Source organism: Cherax quadricarinatus, chromosome 58, assembly GCF_038502225.1.
Source record: "Cherax quadricarinatus isolate ZL_2023a chromosome 58, ASM3850222v1, whole genome shotgun sequence".
Classification (NCBI taxonomy): domain Eukaryota; kingdom Metazoa; phylum Arthropoda; class Malacostraca; order Decapoda; family Parastacidae; genus Cherax; species Cherax quadricarinatus.
The window spans coordinates 12,056,066-12,075,368 of NC_091349.1; the positions used below are offsets into that span (position 1 = coordinate 12,056,066).

The following is a 19,303-nucleotide window of genomic DNA, read 5'->3' on the forward strand; positions in this document are numbered from 1 at the left end:
CGTATATGCTTCTAAACTGTTATATTCTGAGCACCTCTGCAAAAGCAGTGATAATGTGTGAGTGTGGTGAAAGTGTTGAATGATGATGAAAGTATTTTCTTTTTGGGGATTTTCTTTCTTTTTTGTGGGTCACCCTGCCTCGGTGGGAGACGACCGACTTGTTGAAAAAAAAAAAAAAAAAAAAAAAAAATATATATATATATAAATATATATATATATATATATATATATATATATATATATATATATATATATATACATATATATATATATGCGCGCAAAACAACCACTCTGAAAGAATAGAGAAATTCCAAGCGCTTTCGTGACTACTCGCATATATATATATATATATATATATATATATAAAGGAGATGCACTGAATATCACTAACTTTCAAGCTCTTTTCAGAAGTCCACATATATCATATTTTAAATGATCCACTCATTATCATTTTTAAGAGTAAGCACTGTACAAATTGTCAGGCTAAATAGTTATTCTGAATTCCTTCATGGATGTTAAACTGCTCACACTCCATACCTTTAAAAGCAAGCACCGTAGCTCACACCTCCAAAACTTCATTGTCAGGCTAAGCAGCTAGCCGGAATTCCTTCACTGATAATAAACAGCTCACACAACATCAGCAGGTGAAATCCCAAATACCACCTACTTCTGCTCCAATCTAACATGCACTCACATTCTGAATGCTCAAGCCCCTACCTTTTTAAAACCTCATCTTCACAAACTTTCCTGGGATGTTCCCTATGATTCCCAGATTTAATGCCATCTTCAATCTATAGTGCTCCATGCTTTCTAAAATGATCATATTATATCAACAGTCCCTGCTGCATTACCTGAATTATACATTTTATACAATCACGATGTCATCTAATTTGCTCACTTATTCTTTGAATGATCATACTAAATGTTCAGCAATACTCAAGGACTGTCATACAAAAGCAATGGCACCTCTATACTCTGATTATTTTCTCTTCTAGCATTCATTGACAAACTTCTCTCAGCACTTTAACACTTTGCCACTTTCTATTGTGTGATTCACTTTATCTTTCATTCATAAAAAAACAGCGAGAGTGAGTGATGGTGAATGTGTTTTCTTTCTCTGAAGTCACCCGTGCCTTGGTGGGGAAATGGAGTGTTAAAAATCAAATAGAGTATACTGTGTATCTAGGCAGTGGCAGTGAAGAGGTAGACTTAAAGTTTTATAATTCTTGGTTTTGTATAATTAACTCTCGCTTGAATTTTTTGTTCATTCTACCTGTCATGTATTGGGCATGTTACACTGTATAATAATTTTGTTCTTTTAAACAAAATACAAATTCAGTGCTTCACTCGCTAACAAAATAAATTTTTAATCACATTATTAGTTCATTTGCAAAAGACTATTCAATGCAAAAGGAAGAAAAACTTCAGTATTTTTTTCTTTTTCAGGTCACCCTTCCTCAATGGGAGATGGCTGGTGTTAATTTTTTTTTTACGAAAGATATATGATGTCAGTGGTAAAATAAAGAAATTATACATCTGTTATAAGTTCCATGACATACTTCTGTTGAATATCCAGTGCTGGTAATATCAAAGCTGCCTTTTTATAATTATGCTAACAAAGAGTTTGATATCACATGGCTGCCTTATATCACATAGCATTATTTTTTTTATCTATTAATCAACGAATTATCACAACCAACAATCTTCCTGCGTCCAATGACCGCTGGTCATGCTTCCAGTTGTGATTATACAATATGCGTATCATTTGCTCCTCTAATTTTCTCCATCTTCTTCCTTTCCTCTTTTCCAGATGCACACCATGTTGTTCGAGGTAACAGCAACAATGTGCAGTCCACCAGATGATACAGCACACTTGTCCACAACAATGTCATATGTATCAAGCCGTAACTTTCGAGCTTTCTCAACCTACAAAACACAACATACATACATATTAATGATGCAAATTGAGTCAGTAATAATAGCAGTACACAAAACCTTCACATTGTAAATATGCTAACAAAACATACAGTAAACTGTGATTTAACAGACCAATAATGCTGAGTGTCCAGTAATTCCAAATACAGTGGTTCCTCATTTATCATTGTTAATCAGTTCCTGGAAGTGCGACGATTATCGAAATTGACGATTTTCGAATCAATTTTCCCCATAAGAAATAATGTAGATACAATTAATCCGTTCCTGACACCCAGAAGTATTAAAACAAAAATTTTTTTACATGAAATATAGATGTAGTACATAAACAATACAATGGGAAATGATGAATGAAACATTAACAACATACCACTTACCTTTATTGGCGATTCTTCTTAGTGTATGGAAGACTCGAGGATGAGAGAGATTGGATTAGTTACTATTTGGAAGGGGAATCCCCTTCCATCAACACCTCAGGTACCAAGTGCTTTTCTGGGGTTACTTCTCTTCTCTGTTTCTTAATGCCACTAGGACCAGGTTGAGAGTCACTGGAGTCCTGTCTCACAAAAAGTGTCCAGAGAGCTCTGTTTCTGGCTTCTCTTTAAAACTTCCCTAAAATGGGCCAAGACTCTGTCACTGTACAAGTTGCCGACATTTCAAAAATCTCCTTAATTTCTGAAGGCACCTTCTTCCAGCTCTCTTCCTCCTCCTCTGCAGCAAGATTCTGAGCTGCGATCTGCTGCTGCTCCTGCTGAAGCTCTTGCAGCTCCTCAGTGGTTAGCTCTTCCTTGTGGTCCTCCACCAACTCTTCCACATCCTCCAAACTCACATCCAACCCCATGGAACTCCCCAGTGCCACAATAGAGTTCACAACTGACATGGGCTCATCAGGGTCAGCCACAATTATTATTATTATAATAAAAAAGAAGCGCTAAGCCACAAGGGCTATACAGCGCTGCAGGGTAGGGAAGGAAGCAAGGGAATTGGATGGCAGAAGGGAGGGGGGATGATCAGCAGGTTACAGAAAACAGCGGGGCAGGGGATAGTACGGGGGTAGAGGGTAGCAAGAGATTGAAGTAGAAAGGGCTGAAGGTATCAGAATTTGTGAAGTAAGTCAGTTGTTGTCAAAAAGTCAATGAGAGAGTCCGGATGAAAGGTGGGTCCATCAGCGAGAAGGGAAGGTAAAGAGAGAGCAGCGGAGCGAAGACGACGACAGAGGTAAATTCTGCGTGCTCGTTGATAAAGTGGGCAGTCCAACAGAATGTGGCTGACTGATAATGGAGCTTGGCAATTCTCACAGAGAGGAGCAAGACGCCTCTCCATGAGATATCCATGAGTAAGACGAGTATGGCCAATGCGAAGACGGGAGAGAGTAGTCTCCCAACCTCGACACTGGTGATAAGAAGACGGCCAGTAACCTATACTCGGTTTAATAGATTGAAGTTTGTTGCCGAGCATAGTAGACCAACGTTGTTGCCAACGGGTGTGAAGGTGGGAAGATATTGCAGTAAAATAGTCCGTAAATGGAATACCTCTATAAGAAACTGGTAGGTCATGTACTGCTGACCGCGCAGCAGTGTCTGCCTGTTCATTGCCCTGTACGTCAACATGACCAGGGACCCAACAAAAAACAATATCTTTATGCTTGGTAAAGATGCGGCGTAGCCAAAGTTGGATACGGAGGACTAAGGGGTGAGGTGTATCAAATTTTTGTATAGCCTGTAAAGCACTAAGGGAGTCTGAGACAACCACAAATGATGACACAGGCATAGATGCAATACGGATAAGTGCTGTAAGGATGGCATATAATTCAGCAGTAAAAATACTAGCCGAAGATAGTAAATGCCCTTGTACGACACTGTCCGGAAACACTGCTGCGAATCCTACGCCGTCAGAAGACTTAGAGCCATCTGTGTACACAGCAATGGCATGAGAATGAGAGTGAAAGTGGTCAAGAAAAAGAGAGCGGGAAGCGACCGTAGACAGTTGGGCTTTCGAGCAAGGGAGGGAGAAAGAACAGACTCGAACAGCTGGAACTTCCCAGGGGGGTAGGGAAAAGTGAGATGCTACATGTACATAGAAAGGTGGTAGTTGAAGAGAAGACAAGAGCGAATGAAGGCGAAGAGAGAAGGGACGGAGTAAACAGGGGCGGCGAACAAATAAAGAATGTCTACTAATATCAGTGACCATTCTATAAATGGAAGGATTGCGGAGATCATGAGAGCGTACATAGTAGCGCAGGCAATGGGCATCACGGCGATCGGATAAGGATGGAACGTTCGCTTCTGCATAGAGGCTCTCGACAGGGGAAGAGCGAAAAGCACCAAGGCATAAACGTAATCCTTGGTGATGAATGGGGTTAAGGCTAGAGAGAGTAGCAGGAGATGCCGCTGAATAGATCTGGTCACCATAATCAAGTTTCGATAAAATAAGGGTGGAATGTAGGCGAAGGAGGGTTCGACGATCAGCTCCCCATGAAAGATGAGCAAGGGTTTTAAGAAGGTTCAGCCGGCTGTGACAAGTTGCCTTCAGAGAGGTAATGTGAGGTTTCCAGGATAACCTACGATCAAAGAGGAGGCCCAGAAACTTGACTGTATCACGTTCAGGGATACGGGAGCCATAGAGGTACAAAGGATGATCGGAGATGACAGAGCGTCTAGTGAAAGTGATTTGGTGGGTTTTAGTGCTGGAAAATTTAAACCCACGTGTGGTGGCCCAATTGGAAACACGGTCGACTGCATGTTGGAGAGAAACTGTAATGAGGTGACAGTCAGCGCCTGCACAGGCAATAGCGAAGTCATCAACATAGAGTGATGACCAAATATTTGATGGAAGACTAGAGGCCAAATCATTAATAGCAAGGAGAAAAAGTGTTGTGCTCAGAACACATCCCTGGGGGACACCTTCAGCTTGGATAAAGTCCGGGGAGAGCACATTATTAACCCGAACACGGAAATGCCTGTCAGTTAAAAAGTTCTTAAGGAAGGATGGTAGATTGCCTCGAAGGCCTAAGGAGTGGGCTTGGGCTAAAATATTATACCTCCAAGTTGTGTCATATGCCTTCTCAAGGTCAAAAAATATGGCAATAACTGAGTGGTTATTCGCAAAGGCATTACGAACATACGTATCCAAGCGTAGTAAGGGGTCTATGGTAGAACGTCCCTTACGAAAGCCATATTGACGAGTGGAGAGACTGTTGTGTGTCTCTAAATACCACACTAAACGTCTATTTACTAGGCGTTCCATTACTTTGCAAACTGCACTGGTAAGAGCAATGGGACGATAGTGGGAGGTTTCATGTCCCGTAGTGCCTGGTTTGCGGAAAGGGAGAACAATGGCGGATTTCCACAGCTGTGGAAGAACTCCTTGTGACCAAATAAGATTGTAAAGGCGTAATAGGACTGCAAGGGCTGACTGATGTAAATGTTGTAGCATACGAATATGAATGTCGTCGGGCCCAGCTGCCGATGATCGACAAGCTGAGAGTGTTGCCTCCAGTTCTTGAAGTGTAAAAGGCACATTATACTGTTCTTCTCTGAGAGAAGAAAAGTCCAAGGGTGCTAACTCTCTGGCAGACTTTGAGGAAAGAAATGAGGGGCATAGATGGAGTCCCTGAGAAATACGGACCAGATGATTGCCAATTTCATTGGCAACATCTAGTGGGTTTGCTATATCAACACCGGCAACCCGCAGAACAGGAGCCGGGTCAGGAGAATATTTACCACTCAGTTTTCGTACTTTTTTCCAGACTGCACTCATAGAGGAAGCAGAGGTGATGGTGGAGACATAATCTCGCCAGCAAGTGCGTTTAGCATCACGGATGACACGGCGAGCGATCGCACGCTTCTGTTTAAAATCAAGGAGTCGCTCTGTGGTTCTATTGTACCGGTACCTGCCCCATGCAGCGCGTTTCAAACGTACTGCACGAGCACAAGCAGGAGACCACCAAGGCACGCATTTCTGAGAATGCCTGCCCAAAGTTTGGGGTATAGAATGAGAAGCTGCGGTGAAAACGGAGGACGAGAAGAGGTGTAAAAGCTCATCGATGGAGGACGAAGAAGGAACCTCTTTAAAAACAGTTAGGTGTGAGTAAAGGTTCCAATTTGCCCGATTAAATTGCCAGCGTGGGGTGCGAAGAGGTGGCGAATATGAAGGGGAAGTAAGAATGATTGGGAAATGATCACTGTCATGTAAGTCCGGGAGAACAGACCAAGTGAAGTCTAATGCGGCGGAGGAAGAGCAGACTGAGAGATCGATGCAAGAGAGAGTATGAGTCCGAGGATCAAAATGGGTGTGAGTACCTGTATTTAAAACATGGAGGGGGTGGGTGGCAAGAAAAGCCTCTAACTGAATTCCACGGGAATCACAGTGAGACCCCCCCCCCAGAGGAAATGGTGGGCATTAAAATCACCAAGTAACAGAATCGGTGGCGGTAATGACGAAACAAGGAAGGCAAAATCCGGAATAGATAATGCCCGAGAAGGAGAGAGATATAAAGAACAGAGCGTATACCACCTATGTAAGTGGATACGGGCTGCTGTGTAATGCAGCGAAGTATGAACAAATAGCTGATGGTACGGAATATCAGTGCGGAGAAGAAGGGCACTTTCATTAAAGGTCCCATCAGGAAAAGGATCTGAAGAATACAATAAATTATAGCCTGAGATGTGAGAAATAACAGCAGAGTGTAATTTTGGTTCCTGTAAGCAAACACCAACAGGGGCAAACTGGGAGAGTAACATCTGAAGCTCACCCCGATTACCCCTGAGGCCGCGTATATTCCACTGTAAATAGGCCATGATTGGCAATGATAAAGATACTTGAAATCCGCAGGTAAGGGTTCCTACGGACTAGAAGGGTTAGAAAAGTCCACATGCGGAGGCAGTGGAAAACGTTCAAGCAGCGAAGGAACGGTGCGCTGTGAAGAAAGGAGTTGCGCAGATGGAGCAGAGGAGAGAGAAAGAGCGGAAGGTGGATCAGTGTCCATTGATGGTTTGGTCTCTGCAATATATTCAGAGATTGCTTCAAGTGTTTCGGAATTCAGAGATGTCGTATGGGAGACAATATTGGGAATGGTAGGGGGAGGATGAGTAAAGATTGGAACTGTATTGGACTGTACCAAGGTAGGGGGGGGCGAAAGGGTGGAGGGAACTGGAGAAGCGTGGCAGGGGACAGAAGAGGCAGGAACCTGGGAGGTGGCAGAAGAGGAAGAAACTTGGGAGGGAACAGGGGAGGAAGGTACAGTACGAGGAGGAGGGTGAACCTCTACACTTGTAACTGAGCCAGTGAGAGGGGAAGAACCAGGGACAGAGACAGGGAGGGTAAAATGAGGAGGTGGAAGATGGGTAGGAGGTGTTAACGGACCTTTTTTTGACTTTTGAGAAGTAGAGGGACGATTGGGAGGAGGTGTCGTACGAGGTCTCGTCGATACTGAGGCTTGTGAGAGAGAACTCGAAGAAGCGAGATTAGACTGAGGTGTTGAAGTAGGGACGTCTGAGCCGAGGACAGCAAAAGGATTAGATACAGGAGTGATTATGGGAGAGGTAACCACAGAGGTGGGTGTAGAAGATGGGATACCAGAAGTGGGGGGACGTTTTGAAACACGGGAATAAGAAACACGTGGGAGTCTCCCTTGGAGGCGGAGATGAGAAACTGCCATGGCATAAGGGAGACCTTCTGTCTCTTTGAGGTAACGGATTTCCCGCTCGTTTAAATAGACCTGACAACGGCGAGAGTACGAAGGGTGAGCCTCATGACAGTTAAGGCAAGAGGGAGATCGATTGCAAGACGTATTAGAATGGTCATCGGCACCACAGACTGGGCATTCGGCGATAGATCTGCAATATTTCGCTGGATGGCCAAATCGCCAGCAATTTCTACACTGTTGTGGTGTAGGGATCACCTTTCGAACTTGTAACCGATGTCCTGCTATATAAACTGAGGATGGGAGTTCTCGGCTGTCAAAAGTTAAACGAGCCACATTGCTAGGGTATCGTCTCCGCCCACGGGCAGGAAGAACGTAAGTGTCTACCTTGAGGATTGGGAGATCTTGGAGTTCCAGCTGTTCTAGAATGTCAGTGCCACATGTCTGGAAATTTTGTTGAACTATGGTATGGGGCAGAATGACGGTACCACTACAAGAATTGAGGGAATGATGTTTTTCAAGAGTGACAGGAACAGTATCGATATGGGAAAGACGAGAGAGCTCATGAGCCTGGGTAGCATTCTGTACGGTAATGATGCGCGTACCGCTCTTAAGAGCATGAAAAGAAATATCTTTACCAACATGGCGTAGGAGTGCCTTGCCAATACTATGGTCAGAAAGATAGGCAGTAGAGGAAGTTGGTCGTAAAGTGAAGAATTTAGTCCATTGTTCAGTCTGAAACTGAGCGTGGAAAGGTAGTGAAGGACGTGTCGATCGTTTCTGAGAAGAACGAGAAGGTGGAGAAGTATCATCAGCAGGTAATTGTCGTTGGCGTTTAGGCGTGGGACCAGAGTTGGTCCGACGTGGAACGGGTCGGCGATTTGAAAATTGCCGCACCGTAGAGGGAGAGGCCGGAAGCATAGTCAGAGGAGAGCGAAGGTCCGATAAATCGAAGGAGTCAGTCGAGGCCTCAGTACCTGAAGCGGGTGAGGAAACAGCACCGGCAATAGGTACAGAGGCATGAGGAATGTCTGAAGAGTGGTCCAAAGACGAGGCGGGGTCAGAACGGGGTGCGGTATCAAGAAGGGGCCCGGGGGTACCAGGTTCATGGACTAGGGCTGCCATGGTTAGGTTACTTCTTTCTTTTTGTTTTTAAGAAAAAAAAAGAAAGAAAAGAAAATAAAAATAAAAAAAAGAATAAAAAAAGGGGGGACCGGGGAGGGATAGTTCCTAGGAGGAATGAAAGGGCCAGAAATCTCCCTCCGCGCCCAAGAGGACCTCAGCACCGCAAGTAGCGCAGATGCAGCATGGAACCCGTGCCATACCCTACCCATCATGCTAGTAAACTAACAATCCGGGATAGCAACCTCACATCTGCCGAGCTACCTCGGTGGACAAAAGAGAGGGCGGCCGGATATCCGCCACAAAGCATACCTCCTTCGGCCACCACCCCCGGAATCCGAAAGGTGGCTTCCAGAGATACACTCGTCGCCCGAAAGACACCCAAAGCTACTCCGGGATACCGGAGAGGGATCGGGACATCCCCAGGCGATCCAGATTCCACGGCAAACTACGCCACCGCTAAGAACCTCAACGGAATGGGATGGACCCCGGTATCCTTTCCCCTACCTAGGAACTAGCGCGCCTGTGGGAGAAATCCCAAAGGACAAAAAGAGGAAGGGCAAAAGGGAGGGGTGGGGAGGAGGAGGAGGAAAGGAAAAAGGGGAGGATGGGATAGGGGAGGGGAGATTGGGGGGTAATTAGGTTCGGTCTGAGGAAGAAGACCGATAGGTCTAATTCCTCAGACCAAGAGCCTCTTCACCACGCCAAGGAGCCCCCCTTGAAGAGGATGAGATCCAATTTCTTTTCAAGGAGGTAATTCTTCACACTAGGGCCAAACACTTCATTGAACCACTCGATGAAAATTTCCCTCGTGACCCATGCCTTATTATTAGATTTCCAAAACACACACAATTTACTCTTCATAACATTGTTTTTCCTGAACACTCTGGGATTTTCAGAATGGTACACTAGTAACAGCTTCACTTTGAAATCCCCACTAGCATTAGCACAGAACATGAGCATCAGCCTGTCTTTCACAGGCTTGTGTCCTGGCAGTCCCTTTTCCTCCTGAGTAATGTAGGTCCTCTTCGGCATTTTCTTCCAAAAGAGGCCTGTTTCGTCACAACTGAACACTTGTTCAGGTTTCAGTCCTTCAGCTTCTATGTACTCTTTGAATTCACTTACGAATTTTGTAGCTGCAATTTTGTCCTTACTGGCAGCCTCACCATGCCTTATCACATTGTGTATGCCACTACGCTTCTTAATCTCTCAAACCAACTTTGCTGGCCTTAAATTCACAATTATCAGTACTCGTTGCAGGCAATTTCTTTATCAGATTGTCATGCAACTGCCTAGCCTTTTCACAAATAATCGACGTCATAAGATCATAAGAGTATCTCCTGCTAACTGTTTCTCGTTTATCCACACCAATAATAACTTCTCAACATCTTCGAGTACTGGTGATCTCATTTCTCTCAGCATGTTTACCCCCTTTGCAACAACAGCTTCCTTGATTTCCTTTTTCATGGCCACGATGGAAGATATAGTTGTACGGGATTTGTTATACATCCTGGCCAGTTTGGCCACACATACGCCACTTTCATATTGTTCAATGATGTTTTTCTTAAATTCACTCGTATTTCTCACCTTCTTTACCAAAGGCTTGGCACTAGGAGCTTTCTTTGGAGCCATGGTAGCTTATTTAGCACTTGCAAGCACTAAAATGAATGGAATATTATGAAATACGTATTTCATATGAACAAGTGAGGGGACCGTCACTCACTGGTAAACAATGGCACACTGGCTGGGAAGGGAGCCCGAGGCGGCTCAGAGCGTGAGTACGCGTCCCGGACGAAGGACGATTAGCAAGTCAACCGACCATTTGCGAGCCAATGTTTGGACGAAAATAACGCGACGATTTCCAAAAAGGACAACTATCAAGCCAGACGATTATCAAGGGACCACTGTACTAATATAAAAACTACAGCATGTGTAATACAATACCGTACAAAATACTTACAGATGTACTGTATAAAATATCACTCAATATTTAAGTAAGAAAGCAATGTGGTAGGCCCAAAGGCCAGCACTAAGCAAGTCCCCTTCCAAACTGCTCCTACTAATTACTGTTAAACTATTGCTTTTCTAATTAAGAGCACTGCTATAGGCCTACTGGACCATACAACATTCTCGACCATTCATACACAACTCTTGCTAAACCACTGTGTTTTCCTAAATAAGAATGGTCATTCCTTCCTGACAAATTAACCGACCTTCATTAATGAATAAGGAATATAATGTTGCTTATTTAGATTTCAGTAAAGCTTCCAATAAAGTACCACACAACAGACTGTTAAGAAAAGTTGCAGTTCATGGTATCGGAGGTGAAGTTCTAACAAGTATCAGGGAATGGCTCACCAATAGAAGGCAGAGTTTACATAAATGGGGTGAAATCTGAAAGGGGATCAGTCACAAGTGGCATTTCACAAGGATTAGTTTTAGGCTCACTGTTGTTTGTAACTTACTTCAATGACCTTGACAAAGGAATTATAAGCGACAGGAGTAAATGTGCTGCTGAGACAAAAATAGGCCGAATAATAGATTCTGAGGAGGATGCCACTGAACTTCAGGAAGACTTGGACAAATTAATGTCAGGGTCTGAAAAGTGGCAGATTCAATTCAATGTGGACAAGTGTAGTCATAATCTTTGGGAATGAAAATAACCCTCAATATTATAAACTAGGTGATGTAGTGTTCAATCATACAGACTGTGAAAAAGACTTGGGAGCCATGATAAGGAGACATCTAAAGCCAAGACAACAGTGCCTAAGTGTGCACAATAAGTAACAGATTACTTGGATTTATAACAAGAAGTAAAACAACAGGAGTCCAAGTTATTTTACAACTCTATACATCACTGGTAAGGCCTCATTTAGATTATGCAGCGCTGTTCTGGTCACTGTACTACAGAATGGATATAAATGCATCAGAGAATATACAGAGAACGATGACAAAATTAATCCATTGTAAATGGAATCTCTCATATGAGGATAGATGGAGAGCCCTGAACCTATTCTCTTTTTACAGAAATGTAAAATGAGGCGAGATATTGCTGAGGTATATAAGTGGAAAACAAGTATAAACAAAGGCAATATAAATAAAGTAATAGGGATATTGAATCAAGAAAGAATTCAAAAGGAAAGATTTAAATTAGATAAATTTAGATTTAGAAAGGACATAGAAGGGAGGGGGTAAAAAGAGATTTTGTATGTAAGGGGTTGGGACATACAGCAGGCATGTGTAAGCAAGTTAGATAGGAGTGAGTGGAGACGAATGGTTTTTGGGACTTGATGAGCTGTTGGAGTGTGAGCAGGGTAATATTTTATAAAGGGATTCAAGGAAACCGGTTAGTCGGACCTGAGTCCTGGAAGTGGAAAGTACAGTACAATGCCTACACTTTAAAGGAGGGGTTTGGGCTATTTGCTGTTTTGGAGTGACATCTGAACTGTCTTATCTGTGTACCTTTGCAAAGACAGTGATTATGTGTGAATGGTGGTGAAAGTGTTTCGTTTTTGGGTCACCCTGCCAACATGTTGAAAAAAAAAAAAAATAGGAAAGTACTAGTTTATGAACAGTTCTCGATGAGTGGACCAATCTGCCACGTAGGATCATAGAAACCAAAACCTCGGGAACTTTAAAAATAAGTTAGACAAATATATGAGCAAGAAGGACTGGGTTTGATTAGGACCTGAGGTTTTGAAGCTAATTTCTTATATAGCTTTGGGAATGGGTTGGATAAATATGTAAGTGGGAATGGTTGGGTTTGAGAAAGACATGCCCAGTATGGGCTAGAATTCTTATGTTTTTATGAAGGTGAACTGCAGTAGGCCTACTGCTATGTAGGCCACACTCTCAGCCACTTATAAACAGCTCTGTTGTTAAACTATTGCATTCTTAAATAACATAAGAACAATGCAACACTGCAGCAAGCCCACTAGCCCATGCTAGACAGGTTCTTTTCAAACTCAAACTCAACCCTTCTCAGATAACCTGCACATAGGAGAGAGAAGCTTCCAACAATGTTTTGGTCAGACTTGGACCATTTACAACATTTTGGTTCAAGTAGAACTGAAATGTCATCCTAAGCTTTTCTCTCCTATGTGAAGGATATTTGTGTATTGTTAAGTCATGGTATTGTACCTTTTTGCTCTTCACTCATATACATGTCCAACCCATTTTAAAGCTACCCAAGCTATTAGTTACAATGACTATTTGGTAGTTTGTTCCACTCATTGGCAACCCTATTGCTGAACCAGACTTTTTACAAAGAAGCACTACAGTAGAACTGCTGGTCCATGTTATGCAAGTCCCACTGTCATTCACTCATTTTGTACCTAACAGACTTTGTCCATTATTTTTGAAATCTGTTAAATAGAGGTCCAGTAAATCAAATTTTTACTGAATATACTTTCAACAAATACATACATGTATATAAAATTCTGTTATGTTAATATATACCTAGAACACCCTGAGGACAGTTTATTAGATAAATTATGAACTGTTTTTATTTACTATGCATCCTACCTCCCCCCTTCCCCAAAGAGAGTAAAAATTGATATGATATGCATATACAGTAATTTTCAAGGCAATGTATATACTTCCTGCTGTCTACTGTAGCAAAAGTTTGTTACAGTCATGTTACTCCTTGCAGAAACATCATGATGCTTGTTTAATGTTAAGTGCTGAACCCATGTGGGTCATTCAGCACACAACGTAGTGGAGGCTTGATCCTCCATCTGCTGGTTTATATATGTTAAAGATCAAACTGCCTATTCTACAATAAGTAAATGTAAAAGCATTCAGAAGGGTAAGATCAATAAAGTTCTTGTGACTGATTTGTATTAATGGATTCTGAATAAGTGTAATGGAAAGTTTAACACCAGAGGAGTAATTTCTGGGACACTTTGAAATGGCTACTTTAAAAATACATTATCATGTATGCAAATACAGCACAATGCAAGTCATGGCACATTTTTGTGAAGAAGTTTAATCTGCAGAAGCATCTTCACAATAAAATGTCCTTACCCCTTTTGTGTCTTGTTTACATATTGTTGGTATAGTCTACCATTGTATTACCATACACCACATTTTGCATTTCTAAGGATGGGGGTCAGAATTTTCTGAAAGATGGTAAGAGCATAACTGAGAAAAAAAAATAAAGCCCCACTAATTTTCACTAGCTGCATCACAGAGAACCAGCACCACCCAGCTGTACTAAAGAAGAAATAATTCTGTTGGTTATAAGAGCATCAGTTTGAACATGTTCTGCTAGGAACCAAGTGAACATAACAGATGCCTGTAGCAATCCACAGGTTTTCACTGGCCTCAATTCAAACCTCTGAAAAACCAGTGGATTGTTCCAAGCATCATAGTTCACAGATGACAAAACAGGGAAAGCTCGATTCTGCATGGGATGCACCACTGTGGGATGTTCTCTGTAAAAATGGCACTTGGGTCACACTTGATGGCCTCTGCAACTCTCCAGTGTATGATAGCTTGAAGAGTATACCGCTAAGGTGGTGCTGGCCCAGTGGTTAGGGCAATGGACTGTCATTCACAGACCCCAGTTAGTATATCTGAAAAACCTGTAAAATGATCTGTTAGTTTTATCAAAGAGAAAACATCAATAAAGAATTAAAAGGCACAATACCATGACTGGACCAATACACAAATAACCCACAACTTATGACGACATTTTGGTCCACATAAGTTCTGGTGACACATGAGTTCCTGTCTCCTATGTATGGGTTTGGTGTACAAAACATCAATATTGAACTGCCTCCTAAAAACTGCTTGGACTCAGTCTTGTTCCATGTCACTACTTGTTTTGATGTTCAAGACAAATTCTCTCACTTAATCACTATATCTGACTATCTTCTTGGCCTTCTCATTTTCACACCATAAGTTTTCATATTTTCATGCTTACCTGCTGTATGTACTTTCTTATACATGAGCAATGGTGTGCATAGGGCACAACATAGCCTCCTTATCCCATTCATGTATATTACCAGTTTGCTTGCAGTGGATTCAGCATGCTGTGTTGGCTACTGTCTATTTGGAACAGTTATAAAGTATAATAAAAAAAGAACTGACAAGAAACCAAAGAGCAAGAAAAATGAAAAACAATATTTATTGAAACTGCAGTGTCCAAGGTATAGATAATGGAACAAATCCCAGTACTGCACTGTGGTGCATATAACCAAAGAAGCCATAAATAGGGAAGAGGTGGTACCCATTTTACCTCCCTCACAGTAGTGTTGCCAGTGAGCACCGAGGTCACTCGCCAATCACCTCCTACAGGAATATTCTGATGGAGATTGTGCCTTACAGACAGGATCAGCCTTTCTAGTAATTGGTTAAAAATAAAGTTTTAGAATGGACAAATTAATGTTAGGAGAACAAGTTTAAAAATGTGACACATCACTGAGGTAAAATGTATTAACAAGTAACCTTAAAACCGAGAGAAATACAATATTTGAAATGTGAAATATTTGGGTCTCCAGATAATTAATATATAATATACAAATCTATAATTCTAAGTTTTCATGAAATTAAGAAACTCTAGCCATCATAGAATGAGATTTCTGAAACCAAATATTTTCAACATCTGAAGACAAGACACATGATATTCTGGGAGTTGAAACAACATCAGGATGCAATTTATAATTACAGACAAGAGGAAATTCACCATGAGCATTTGTTAACTGAATCTCTCATTTCAGCAGCTAAAGACTTTTGCAAAACTATTCACAGATGAAAGCAAATCCCAGGGTACACAATTAACAATAAGCAATACCCTTTAGAAAATTGATTGCTTTAGTGCTTATGCTTTCATGATTATTAACAAGACTCTCAGACCAAACAATATGTGAGGTACAAATTCTACAAGGCATTGCAAATGTCAACTGTGATTTATTTCTAAGATGAAGTAAAGATCTATGCACCTTGAGCTTTCACAATGGAATGAATATAAACTGTGTAAACATGACTTCATGCGAGATGAAACTGAACCAGCAAGACAATGCATGGATGCCAAATAAACCTTCCTTTAAGAGTTAGTTATATTAGTAGCATGGGGAGCAAGTGGCAAGAAAAGAGAATAACGAGGAAAACAACAGCATGAGAACCAAGTCATTTAAACTAAGAATGCATGAAGGGTAAGAGTCTGCATTGTTTCACCCTACACTGCTGAAAGCCCGTGCAAAGCTTATATATTTAAGGCAATGCCACATTCGCTTTAATGACAGGCTAACACCAAGCATGGGAAAGAAAAATAAAATGATTTTTATCACTGACCAAATCACAACCCACCTCTGCATCTTCTAGCTCTGGCCACTCCAATATTCTCACTGGTTCAACTGCTGCTGATAACTGTGGCCCCTCACTGAGTGGATTCTTGATTTTACCAGTGACGTAGTCAGCAACGTCATACACCCATAATGCTCCCTTGTCATCACCACATACAAGAATACAAGATCCTGTAATTATTTAAGAGCATTAAAAACCTGTTTTACAGAGTACAAGCAGTCAGATATATTTTCAAAAGAAAAGTAACAGGTCAAGTATCCAACTGAAAAAAGTATAACACATAATTGGTAGCTGTACAACATTCCAAAGCCTAACTGTCATTTCTGTGGTATTTCACAGGTTAAATATTGGCAAGTTAACTCAAGATTTCCTGGCTTACTCTGGAACAATATTATTCTCCTGCTTTGTCAGGTACAGTGGACCCTCGGTTATTAGCTGTTCCGCTTATCGGCTGGTTTTTCAGCTTTCGGTTATCGGCCCTTATTTCGCTTATTGGCCATTTAGGACGTGTCAACCCGCTGCCGCCAGCCGCACGCATCAGTCTGGCTGTGTCTCTGGGCGAGCGAGGAAGCTTCTGCTCATTTACCCAAAAATATCGTTATAATCCGTTGTTTTTTGTGATTACTGATTGAGTGTAAATGCAAAATAAGCAACCATGGGCCCAAATAAAGTTCCTAGTAAAGTTCCTTTGGTAAAGTAAGTGAGAAACACAATGGAATTTAAGAAAGAAGTTGTTGAAAAGTATGAGAGTGAAGGAGGAAGAGAGAGGGAAGAATGTGCCTTCTTCAGTGATTCTATGATATGTACAATACTAAAGCAGCTGGAGTTAATAAAGGCTATAGCGCCAGCCAGTGATAAAGTGTAGCATTAAAAGTGTAGCAAGTAAGTTAACTGATTAAGTGATATAAAAAGACGACACGAAACTTAACTCCTCCAATGTTATTAGAAGTACTGACAACATCACCACCCTGCCTATCTTCTACCACCCTAAACCAATGCCAGCATCTCCAAGGTACAGTAAGTGGAGATATTTCTTTTTTATAAAGTGTAAATCTTTCTTATTTATAAATTAAAGTGTAAATAATTCTTAAATTACGTACATTGTTTGTGTGAATGGTGGTGGTAGCTTTACTGCCGCCCACTACCACTAATATGTACGGCTTATGCTCTCAATGGCCCTTATAAATCCAACAACAACACACCATCATTCGCCACATACATAATGACATGTTATTCATTCTAGAGTATATATCATGGTTCTATGTTATTAATATTGTTTATTATGTCACATTAGGTGAAGTGTGATAGGTAAACAAGCCACAGAGTTGATAATAACGTCATATTTAAGCCTCCCTCGCCCTTTTGCATATGCCAACAAGATTCTTCAATAAAGGTAAAAGTGATTTAAATGTTCATTTATCCATTTCATTAGTCATTTTTATTTAGTTCTCATTGTTTTTTGTATGTAAAACTATAGTTAATCTTTGAAAAATGTATTTTTTTGTTAATATTTTTGGGTGTCCTAGGTAGTAGGTTGGTAGACAGCAACCACCCAGGGAGGTACTACCGTCCTGCCAAGTGAGTATAAAACAAAAGCCTGTAATTGTTTTACATGATGGTAGGATTGCTGGTGTCCGTTTTTCTGTCTCATGAACATGCAAGATTTCAGGTATGTCTTGCTACTTCTACTTACACTTAGGTCACACTACACATACATGTACAAGCACATACATACACACCCCTCTGGGTTTTCTTCTATTTTCTTTCTAGTTCTTATTCTTGTTTATTTCCTCTTATCTCCATGGGGAAGTGGAACAGAATTCTTCCTCCATAAGCCATGCATGTTGTAAGAGGCGACTAAAATGCCGGGAGCAAGGGGCTCGTAACCTCTTCTCCTGCATAAATTACTAAATTTAAAAAGAGAAACTTTTGTTTTTCTTTTTGGGCCACCCTGCCTCGGTGGGATACCTGGAGTTTGCCTGGAGAGAGTTCCGGGGGTCAACGCCCCCGCGGCCCGGTCTGTGACCGGGCCTCCTGGTGGATCAGAGCCTGATCAACCAGGCTGTTACTGTTGGCTGCACGCAAACCAACGTACGAGCCACAGCCCGGCTGGTCAGGAACCGACTTTAGGTGCTTGTCCAGTGCCAGCCTGAAGACTGCCAGGGGTCTGTTGGTAATCCCCCTTATGTATGCTGGGAGGCAGTTGAACAGTCTCGGGCCCCTGACACTTATTGTATGGTCTCTTAACGTGCTAGTGACACCCCTGCTTTTCATTGGGGGGATGTTGCATCGTCTGCAAAGTCTTTTGCTTTCTTAGTGAGTGATTTTCGTGTGCAAGTTCGGTACTAGTCCCTCTAGGATTTTCCAGGTGTATATAATCATTTATCTCTCCCGCCTACATTCCAGGGAATACAGGTTTAGGAACCTCAAGCGCTCCCAGTAATTGAGGTGTTTTATCTCCGCTATGCGCGCCGTGAAGGTTCTCTGTACATTTTCTAGGTCGGCAATTTCACCTGCCTTGAAAGGTGCTGTTAGTGTGCAGCAATATTCCAGCCTAGATAGAACAAGTGACCTGAAGAGTGTCATCATGGGCTTGGCATCCCTAGTTTTGAAGGTTCTCATTATCTATCCTGTCATTTTTCTAGCAGATGCGATTGATACAATGTTATGGTTCTTGAAGGTGAGATCCTCTGACATGATCACTCCCAGGTCTTTGACGTTGGTTTTTCGCTCTATTTTGCGGCCAGAATTTGTTTTGTACTCTGATGACGATTTAATTTCCTCGTGTTTGCCATATCTGAGTAATTGAAATTTACGGCCGGTTTGTTGAAAAAAAAAAAAAAAAAAAAATTGGGGTGTCTGAAACGGATCAACTGGATTTACATTAATTCTTATGGAAAATATTATTTTGGTTATCGGCCATTTCGCTTTTAGGCTGGCCTTCTGGAACAGATTACGGCCAATAACCAAGGGTCCATTGTATGTGCATAAATGTTGTATCTATTTGAGTTTGTCCTCTTTCAACTGCTTCTTAAAGTTTGACCAACACACATGAATTATTTTTCTCATAATTATGGTTAAAATTTTACTTCAAGCCTGGGCACCATGGTATATGATGGAAGGAAACAAGTTCATTCATGACAGCTGCAGCTTTGTGCAAGCTGTGGGGTTTGCTATATCTGAAGTGCTATCATGGCCACTTCCTTCAATCACATTCATCTCAAACCCATGGAACTCCACATCAGAATCATTATTCTCACTGTTAGTGCCCATAGGTGTTAGCAATAAGTAATTAAT

The 19,303-nt window shown here is 41.7% G+C and overlaps 1 protein-coding gene across 1 annotated transcript in view; it reads right to left on the bottom strand.

The window, feature by feature from the left end:
* Positions 1–288: 288 nt before the first annotated feature.
* The window catches only part of LOC128698061 (leucine-rich repeat and WD repeat-containing protein 1), a 72,287-nt gene continuing 53,272 nt past the window's right edge, over positions 289–19,303 (bottom strand). Inside the window, exons 9-10 of the mRNA XM_070097608.1 lie at positions 16,010–16,176; positions 289–1,926 (exon numbers count right to left, since the gene is read on the bottom strand). Of these exons, the coding sequence (XP_069953709.1) occupies positions 1,774–1,926; positions 16,010–16,176 (320 nt within the window). The 3' untranslated portion in view covers positions 289–1,773. The remainder of the gene's footprint in view (positions 1,927–16,009; positions 16,177–19,303) is intronic.